This window comes from Ptychodera flava, chromosome 8 (genome assembly GCF_041260155.1).
Source record: "Ptychodera flava strain L36383 chromosome 8, AS_Pfla_20210202, whole genome shotgun sequence".
Classification (NCBI taxonomy): Eukaryota; Metazoa; Hemichordata; class Enteropneusta; family Ptychoderidae; genus Ptychodera; species Ptychodera flava.
This window is the reverse complement of record NC_091935.1, coordinates 41,354,534-41,365,403: the sequence shown is the minus strand read 5'-3', so window position 1 is coordinate 41,365,403 and position 10,870 is coordinate 41,354,534. Positions and strand designations below refer to the sequence as shown.

General features: G+C 37.3%; 1 protein-coding gene across 2 annotated transcripts in view; it reads right to left on the bottom strand.

Moving 5' to 3' along the window:
* Window positions 1–360: 360 nt before the first annotated feature.
* LOC139139363 (inhibitor of Bruton tyrosine kinase-like) overlaps window positions 361–10,870 on the bottom strand; it is a 49,021-nt gene continuing 38,511 nt past the window's right edge. For both annotated transcript variants that reach the window (XM_070708259.1, XM_070708260.1), the window contains exons 20-22: window positions 10,448–10,543; window positions 3,705–3,837; window positions 361–3,270 (exon numbers count right to left, since the gene is read on the bottom strand). In XM_070708259.1, coding sequence (XP_070564360.1) covers window positions 3,142–3,270; window positions 3,705–3,837; window positions 10,448–10,543 — 358 coding nt within the window. In that variant the 3' untranslated portion in view covers window positions 361–3,141. The remainder of the gene's footprint in view (window positions 3,271–3,704; window positions 3,838–10,447; window positions 10,544–10,870) is intronic.

The following is a 10,870-nucleotide window of genomic DNA, read 5'->3' as shown; positions in this document are numbered from 1 at the left end:
CAATGTAAACACTGTATCCAAAGCACATTGGTGATTAATGAAAGTTAAAACATGTCGTCATAATCTATATCATATAATTAAATGTTGCAGCTGTGATGATGAGGTGCATCTAGATATCATGCACGAAAGATATTGTTTATAAAGAAGAAACTCACACAGGCGCAGTTCTGATGACAGTTTCCCTTTAAGTGTTTTTTGCTTAAGTTTGTACAACATGAAGGGTTACTACCGTAGACTTCCCCCTAGTAGCAGGTCAATCACATTGCAGCATCGCCTAACTGCTTCCTTTGAGCAGCCAATCTCTCATAATTTCTACATACGGTACCTTAGTTCAGGAATTTTCCAACACAACAATTCACATAGGTGTAATATGGTCCAGCTTTATTTACATCAATAAACATATAGGACAAGTGATGATTCATGCACAGGAAAAGTTTTCATTGTGATCTTGGATCTTGATAAATTTAAATACATAATCTTTCAATGAAGAGAATTGTTCACAGCATGGTTCTTTGTCACTCTTGATAAAATTCAGTGTTTCAACTCTAATGAAAATGATTTACAACATAAATTATTGGAGCTTGCCGTTCAAATGACTGGGATGTTTGAAAATTTACTTGATAAGATATGTTTATTTGAATGTGCAACCATTGGCTTGTTTGAGACTAACAGCTGATATAAAAACACTTCTTGAAAGGCAGACCTTACATTACATTTTACATCAATTGTACACACTCATACATCAAAATAAAGATATCAGATGGAGTGACTTTTCTGAAAGTTCCATAAACATATGGATCACAATTGATATACAGAGTATGTGAGCCTTGAATGGAGTTTTCATAGCAACTGCCAGTCTCTGCCAAGCTGGCCAATAGTTACAAACTCAAGTAAAGTTTATGCACCCCAGCCATCTATCAGTAGTAACAAATGCATTATTTTAATGATGGAAACACCATCAATGCCCATTTCAAACTCTTTAAAAACAGCAAAACGGTTCACAATTATATAGTCATAAACCCAAAATAAAAACATTCAAAAGTTCACAATCATTACAAAAACAGAAGGCTAAATGGTTGATATCAAACTAGAAATAACTACTTGAAATAATATTACCTAACTGCCACATACCAGACTTCTAACTATAATACACAACATTGAATGACATTTTGCCTAGAGACTGATTTGTCCCTTGCTGTCACCCTGCCAACCAGACTAAGATGTGTCAATTGGATGCTTTATTAGATGTCATTTTATGAATGATGAATAAATGAATGAATGCTTTATTTCACCAGATGCTTCACAGTATATACAAAATAAAAGAAAACTAATTAACTTACATTGCAATGCTAAATGCCTCATATTATTGTTCATAAACACAATGCATTTATTAAAATATATCTCCATTTTGGATACAACTCTTACTGTTTTCAAGTATTCAATATTAATGGTATTATGATACAGTGCAAGGATAGGCTTACCACTGTGAAGCGGTAATGGTTGTGAAGTATTTGCCAATGCCACTGACTTGCATGTAGAAATGGTTGTGAAGAATTTGCAAATGCCACTGAATTTCATGTAGGAATGGTTGTGAAGTATTTGCCAATGCCACTGACTTTCATCTAGAAATGGTTGTGAAGTTTTGCCAATGCCACTGACTTGCATGTAGAAATGGTTGTGAATCATTTGCCAATTGCACGGACTTGCACGTAGAAATGGTTGTGAAGTATTTGCCAATGCCACTGACTTGCATGTAGAAATGGTTGTGAAGTATTTGCCAATGCCACTGACTTTCATGTAGAAATGGTTGTGAAGTGTTTGCCAATGCCACTGACTTGCATGTAGAAATGGTTGTGAAGTATTTGCCAATGCCACTGAATTTCATGTAGAAATGGTTGTGAAGTATTTGCCAATGCCACTGACTTTCATCTAGAAATGGTTGTGAAGTTTTGCCAATGCCACTGACTTGCATGTAGAAATGGTTGTGAAGTATTTGCCAATTGCACTGACTTGCATGTAGAAATGGTTGTGAAGTATTTGCCAATTGCACTGACTTGCATGTAGAAATGCAAGAACAAACAACTGTCATTGTCTTAAAACTTTCTCAAAAGACAATGTACAAGATGCCATTTTGAAAAATTCATTCAAAAAGTGGAGTCATCATGTTCAAGATAAATAACATGATTAATTCATTTTTTACAACAGATAATGCAATAAATGCTTTCAGTGCTTTTGATGGTCATATCATTTGTGAATCCTCACTGTCTGGCAAGTAATTCTATTGTTTCTTTATATACTTGAAAATCCTTTGCAAAGAAACATTTTAGTAAGTGTACACTGAAAAGAGATGATGATGCAACTTGCCTATATTTTTGACTGCTTTGAAAAGTGAAATGTGTCTTAAAGCAATGTTAGCTACATAAATCAAGGTGTATAAAGTCTTTCTATGCCATGTATCTCAAAAGGCAAGATGTGAACACCAATTTCTCTCATCATATTTATTTACTTGCTTAGTGTTACCTTCAACATCCAATTTTAAAGCACATGACAATATTGCTACTTTTTCAAAGTCACTCACCTTAACATAGTCAAGTTTCATTCCAATCACAAATTGCATTCACTTTCAACACAAAATTATTCAAAACTCCTGACAAGAAGGTTCAAATTAATAAATTTACATGACATATCTGCACTTTGTTTGAAACTGGAAATAAAGCCCAATTTCAGTACACTCATAAACAAATTTCACAAGTTCAATACATTGTAGGTTTTGAAAGATTCACAAAACAAAATATTGAATGAGCAACTCTGTGTCATACAATGAAGAAAGATGTTAATAAATGTAAAGGGTGATTTCCCTGTGAATGGTAGAATGAGTAACAGTTTGTATGATAAATTACTCACACAGCATTCTCTTGGAATAATGCCTTGATAGCATTTAATAGGGTCATGGTTTCTACACAATACTTAACTTACAGGCTTCTGTTTGATGTAATACCCTGATTACAAGCCACTGTGAGTTACAGGATGTTGGTGATTTAAAGGCCCTGATTACAGAAACTTGATATGGCTTCTTATCAATACATGAAAGGTTAAAAGTTATCTCACAATGAACAAGATTTTGATGTGATATTTAAACTCTTATAATGTTTCTTTTTTCCATATTGGTGTTGCTACCATGCCACTGACACGTTCTATCTCAATGAATTCCTCTGGATTGTCAATAGCTGCATAATGAGCTAACAGGCCTTGAATAGCACTCTCTTCAATCTGAATGAAAGAGGTTAGAAGACATCATGAGATCATGGGAAGATATTAACAATGTTGCTTTTTCACAGATCATTGGGAAAATATTCATTAAAGCATGCTGAGATCTTATGATAAACTTAGCTAGTGATTGTTACAAATCAAGCCTAATATACCAGTATTGACTGATAAATATTATGGGATAAAAACATTTTTACCCTGGAATGAAACCCTGGTGGGAAAGAAGGCAGTAGGAAAAAGTGCATTACATTCTTTTGTATTCATCGTATATGTAATTTGTATATGTAATTTGTATATGAGATAGATTAAAGTCTATATGTACAATGTATGAAATAATGATGAAGTTTGAAAGGCAATGGTAAAACCATGACTACAAAACAAAGTTTATTGCAATGTTTGTAAGAAGAGACTCAGTCAAAGATTGGTTTTGTACTTACTTGGATCAAATGGAATGGCTTCTTCATGCTTCGGACAAGACTTTCATTCTGTCTCACCTCTGCTTGTAAAATATCGGCAAATCTCTCTGATGTTGATGGAGGAGAGCTTGGACTCATTGGTTGTTTCCATGGGCTATGAGCAGACAAACGAAAATAATTGATGTCAAAACGTATCACATGCAAGAAGCTTGTTTGCAACTACTTCTGTGAGTCTTGAAAGGTAAATGTGTTATAAACCATCAGCCTAGAAATACTAACAATCTGCCTAGAAACCCCAACCATCAGCCAAGAAACACCAACCATCAACCTATAGAAACACCAACCATCAGCCTAGCAACAAAACCCATCAGTCCAACCATCAGCCTAGAAACCTCAACCACCAGCCTAGCAACACCAACCATCAGCCTAGCAACACCAATCATCAGCCAAGAGACCTAAACTACAAGCCTAGCAACACCAACCATCAGCCTAGCAACACCAACCATCAGCCTAGAAACATCAACCATCAGCCTAGAAACATCAACCATCAGCCTAGAAACATCAACCATCAGCCTGGAAACATCAACCATCAGCCTGGAAACATCATTTCAATACAGCAGATCACTACAGCTTTTATCTCAGTGATGCATAAATCTTGATACCTACCATCCACTGCTTTGCATTTCATGGCATGGCAAATGCACTGGTCCTCAGATCAAGAACCAACAATTTCTTTTGCACTTCCTCTTAACTATTGGCCCACTGAATAATAGGGCATCAAATTGTGCTGGCAATAACTACAGGACCACTTGATTAGGGTGCAAAACCATAATAAGTTATATATTTACCTTGATATTTACCTTCAAAGTAATTTTCTACTCAACAAATGTGAAATGAAATGGGTTACCCAAGTCATTTCTTACAGTGTTCATTGCTTCTACATACACATACCTCATTTGAATGCAAACTTTACCATTTGACCTTTGCCCTCATACCAATACAGTGGAAGGAGATGGAGAAATGTTTTCTATGTATTGAAGTATAATTGATAAGCTTGTTACATGAGAATGAGAAAAAAAAAGTAGCCATGGAATTAAATTGGCAAATTTCAACATCATTTGAACAAAATCAAGTTCTATCATTCTGAGTGACTTGAACATCAAATAACAAGTCATTGACAATGACATAGTCCCCACTTGTAATAGGAGTATTAGTCTTGATGGGGCAGGGAAATGTGGTCATTAAGAAGTATCACTGGAGTGTATATATTGAGATCTATGGGCACATAGGTCTATGTCGTTGTTCCCAATTTGAAACACATGAGGCATGTTTAAGTTATGGTTCTAAATCGGGAAAAAAGATCAGACCTCTAGCTGTATTGGCTAGCCAAGAAATACATATGTGCATAATAAATGAGGTACAAGATGTGACATCTTAAGGTCTAATATCCTATCAAAATTGGAGGGTATAGAACTTGTGGTTACTGAGTTATGCATATATATGTATAATCAAGGTCAAAGGTCATCGAGGTCATGTGACATTTTGAAAAAAAAAAAACTGTATTGCTAATTAATCCCTATATGCAAAAATGAGACCTCTAGCTCTATGCGCTTGCCCAGAATTAGATGTGTGCATAATTAATGAGGTAAAGCCTGTGTTGTCATAAGGTCTCCCATCCTACCAAATATAAAGGACATAGCACTCGTGGTTACTTATTTATTGACATAAACGTATATTCTAGGTAAAAGGTCATTGAGGTCACATACATTTTGTCAAAAAACTTCTATCCTATAGTTATCCCTATATACCAAAAATCAGACATCCAGCTCTATTGGATTGCTCAGAATTAGATATGTGTATAATTAATGAGGTAAGGTATGTGGCGTCATAAGGTCTCCCAACATACCAAATATGAAGGGTGTACCACTTATGGTTATTGAGTTATGGACAAATATGTATATTTCAGGTCAAAGGTCACCAAGGTCACGTGACATTTGGTCCAAAATATTGTATTGCTAACTTATCCCTATCTACCAAAAATCAGACCTCTAGCTCTATTGGCTCGCTCAAAATTAGATATGCACGTTATTAATGAGGTACAATATGTGGCGTCATAAGGTGTCCCATCACACCATATATGAAGGGTGTAGCACTTGTGGTTATTGAGTTATGGACACATATGTATATTTGAGGTCAAAGGTCACAAAGGTCACGTGACATGTTGTCAAAATATCTGAGATATCTGCTTGAACTGATGGACGAACGGACGGACATGACCCAATCTATAAGCCCCCTGAACTTCATCCGTTGGGACTAAAAACTTTGTCACTGCATCCTTTTTGCAATATGAATACGATGAGAAACTAAATTTTTATTTTTCTTGGCCTTATACATGGGAGCTAGTCTATGGAGGTGTAAACTAAATAGTCCTCTAACACGGCCAAATTTGATGGCATTGTGAAACAAATCGACGTGCATCTGTATGGGGTAGGGTACTATCCTTGTGCAAAGTTTGAAAGAAATTGACCAGGGCATGTCTGAGATATCTGTGTGAACGGACGCACGCACGCACAGACGGACGGACGCACGGACATGACCAAACCTATAAGTCCCCTTGGACGGTGTCTGTGGAGACTAATAAAGTTTTCTGAGCAGCGTTGTCAGTGCAGAGTTGACAGAGGATTAGAGATGACAGAGTGATGATAGATAGGTTGCTAAATCTACCTATCTATATAGTGAATCTCTGACAGCAGAACTCCATATGACATGTTATGAAACCCGGTGAAAATGAGTCTCTCATTGTGCAGGATATACAGACTGAGCATTTTGTTTCATGTTTATGATGGTCTAACACCTGGAAAGCATTATTAATGAATCTGTGGATACCAGATTATGAGTATTTAATCATCAATGGTGTATCGTATTTCTGTAGAAAAAAGAACTAAAAGGAAATATATGGTATACCGGTAGGCTTGCAATACGACAAACTATATGTCCCCACTGATATTGAAATACATGCTAGGCCATTGTATGGGTTGTTCAAAAACATGTGCATTTTTTTTAATTCTACTTTTACTTCAATTTCAAGACTAGCTACTATCAATATAAAACTGACACTTAACTGTCATGAACAATACAAAATTTGAAAGGGTGTGCACCACTTTTCCAAATTAATTTGTGAAACATGTTGATATAATTTAACAGCTGTTGATATTGAAAACTAACAAATGACATGTAATTCCTTCATTTCCGTAATAATTTCCTGGCCCTCTTCCTGAAGAAAGTCCTCATAGTAAAATTTGATTTGATGATAAACTATGTTATCAAATGCAAAGTGTGTCCTCTCACCAAAATAGGGATTTACATTCTAGTTATTCAATATCGAGACATTACACTACATCATCAGTCTTACTGTGTATAGGAACTTTTTCATTGATATGCACTGGGCTTATCAACAATATTGCAGCATGTATTCTCGTAGATTCTAGTAGACAAATTATCAGTCCTTGTGTTTTGTTTTGTCTCCCATACTGAGGTTTGTATGCCTCGACCATACTGCCTACATATACACTGGCAGCGACAAATACAACACCCGACACTGTATTTTGACTCTGTAAAGGTGTTGTTAAATTAACATTCTATAGATTATGACAACAATAATCCAGATAGTGAAATGTGGAGTTGAAAATCTGTATGAACAGACAATATTTTACAGAAACGACTCTCTGCTGGTCACGCTGTTTACATACACATTAGGCTTAAAGGAATTGGAACGCTATGAATACCCCTTAACTCCATGGACATTCATTATTGAGTGTGAGTGGCACATGAAAACAATGTAAGCAAGTGCTACTGAAAATCTTGATTTTCATTAATAATCACAATTTACAAATTACAAATCACAAATTAAAGCATTGTGCCAACATACTACATTTCATGAATGCTTATGACATTGTACAGTTAGTGAAATACCCCTTAACTCCATGGACATTCATTATTGAATGTGAGTGGCACATGAAAACAATGTAAGCAAGTGCTACTGAAAATCTTGATTTTCATTAATAATCACAATTTACAAATTACAAATCACAAATTAAAGCATTGTGCCAACATACTACATTTCATGAATGCTTATGACATTGTACAGTTAGTGAAATTTTCGTAAATTTTCCATTTTAAGGTGATTTTTGTTGCAAAAAACTGCTTCAGTGCTATCTGAGAAAGGAATCATTCATACAGCTGTCAGTTGCAAAGACATGAAGAAAAGTGAAAACGATCAAACGTTTGCTGTGTACATTGGATTGATTACATTGTAAACAATGGATAAACGATTCCTACTACTGGGCAAGATACAATGACTAAATAGTTGCTGTGCATGAGTTTCAGTTGATTTGGACACAGACAGCTTCATATTTTCAACATGCCCCTTTTTGCCTCTCCTTGTTTGTTTGTGAATATATATGTACCTGTGTACGAGGGGGGTGTATTATGTGTTTGACCCACAGGTCTGAATATACATGATAGTTATTTTTGGAAGCATGCTGTGTGGCCCTGAAAACAGCCATTTTGGAGCCATTGAACACTCAGAATACTCACTACCACCAGTGGTGTCCCGTGTCAGGTTGATTTTGGGAATTAGCATGACGAGACCATGAAATATTTCCTTCTCGACCAATACAGCCAATTGCAGTGTTCAATACAGCCCATCATTGACTGCAATGTTCAATACAGCCCATCATTGACTGCAATGTCCAATACAGCCCGCCATTGACTGCAATGTTCAATACAGCCCGTCATTGACTGCAATGTTCAATACAGCCCGTCACTGACTTCAATGTTCAATACAGCCCATCATTGACTGCAATGTCCAATACAGCCCGCCATTGACTGCAATGTTCCATACAGCCCGTCATTGACTGCAATGTTCAATACACCCCATCATTGACTGCAATGTTCCATACAGCCCGTCATTGACTGCAATGTTCAATACACCCCGTCATTGACTGCAATGTTCAATACAGCCAATCATTGACTGCAATGTTCAATACAGCCCGTCATAGACTGCAATGTTCAATACAGCCCGTCATTGACTGCAATGTTCAATACAGCCCGTCACTGACTGCAATGTTCAATACAGCCCGTCACTGACTGCAATGTTCAATACAGCCCATCATTGACTGAAATGTTCAATACAGTCCGTCATTGACTGCAATGTTCCATACAGCCCGTCATTGACCGCAATGTTCAATACAGCCCGTCATTGACCGCAATGTTCAATACAGCCCGTCATTGACTGCAATGTTCAATACAGCCCGTCATAGACTGCATTGTTCAATACAGCCCGTCATTGACTGCAATGTTCAATACAGCCCCGTCATTGACTGCAATGTTCAATACACCCCGTCATTGACTGCAATGTTCAATACAGCCCGTCATTGACTGCAATGTTCAATACAGCCCGTCATTGACTGCAATGTTCAATACAGCCCGTCATTGACTGCAATGTTCAATACAGCCCGTCATAGACTGCAATGTTCAATACAGCCCGTCATTGACTGCATGTTCAATACAGCCCGTCATTGACTGCAATGTTCAATACAGCCCGTCATTGACTGCAATGTTCAATACAGCCCGTCACTGACTGCAATATTCAATACAGCCCGTCATTGACTGCAATGTTCAATACAGCCCGTCATTGACTGCAATGTTCAATACAGCCCGTCACTGACTGCAATGTTCAATACAGCCCGTCATTGACTGCAATGTTCAATACAGCCCGTCATTGACTGCAATGTTCAATACAGCCCGTCATTGACTGCAATGTTCAATACAGCCCGTCATTGACTGCAATGTTCAATACAGCCCGTCATAGACTGCAATGTTCAATACAGCCCGTCATAGACTGCAATGTTCAATACAGCCCGTCATTGACTGCAATGTTCAATACAGCCCGTCATTGACTGCAATGTTCAATACAGCCCGTCATAGACTGCAATTCAATACAGCCCGTCATTGACTGCAATGTTCAATACAGCCCGTCATTGACTGCAATGTTCAATACAGCCCGTCATTGACTGCAATGTTCAATACACCCCGTCATTGACTGCAATGTTCAATACAGCCCGTCATTGACTACAATGTTCAATACAGTCCGTCATTGACTGCAATGTTCAATACAGCCATTCATAGAGACTGCAATGTTCAATACAGCCCGTCATAGACTGCAATGTTCAATACAGCCCGTCATTGACTGCAATGTTCAATACAGCCCGTCATTGACTGCAATGTTCAATACAGCCTGTCACTGACTGCAATGTTCAATACAGCCCATCACTGACTGCAGTGTTCAATACAGTCCGTCATTGACTGCAATGTTCAATACAGCCCATCACTGACTGCAATGTTCAATACAGCCCGTCATTGACTGCAATGTTCAATACAGCCCATCAATACAGCCCATCATTGACTACTTACTTGATTGGTTCTGACAGTGGACTACTTACTTGATTGGTTCTGACAGTGGACTACTTACTTGATTGGTTCTGACAGTGGACTACTTACTTGATTGTTTCTGACAGTGGACTACTTACTTGATTGGTTCTGACAGTGGACTACTTACTTGATTGGTTCTTACAGTGGACTACTTACTTGATTGGTTCGGACAGTGGACTACTTACTTGATTGGTTCTGACAGTGGACTACTTACTTGATTGGTTCTGACAGTGGACTACTTACTTGATTGGTTCTGACAGTGGACTACTTACTTGATTGGTTCTGACAGTGGACTCTGCAATGGTGGTGTTGAACTTTCTGATCTCTCACTCTCTGATAATTTTCTACTTCTCACTGTCAAACCCCAACTGAAATGATAGTAACGATTTATCAAGTCTTTAAAAGTTACATTATTTATTCAAATTGCAAATGGTAAACATTTTAACCATTATACTATGTGTTATTATAATATCCTAGTATGCATATTCAATGTAAACAGAGCATCTATAACACTCCATGTGTACAAATTTATCACTTGTTTTGCCTCAGTCATTACGTTACATGTACCTTTACTTGACAGATGATATTGTTTGACTGTAGCAAAGGACTTGGTTCAAGTCTAAGATTCATGTCTTGTATAGTGCCTTGTGTATTTATGTTTGCTTTCATATATCAACCTGTGTGGTCAGGCACCG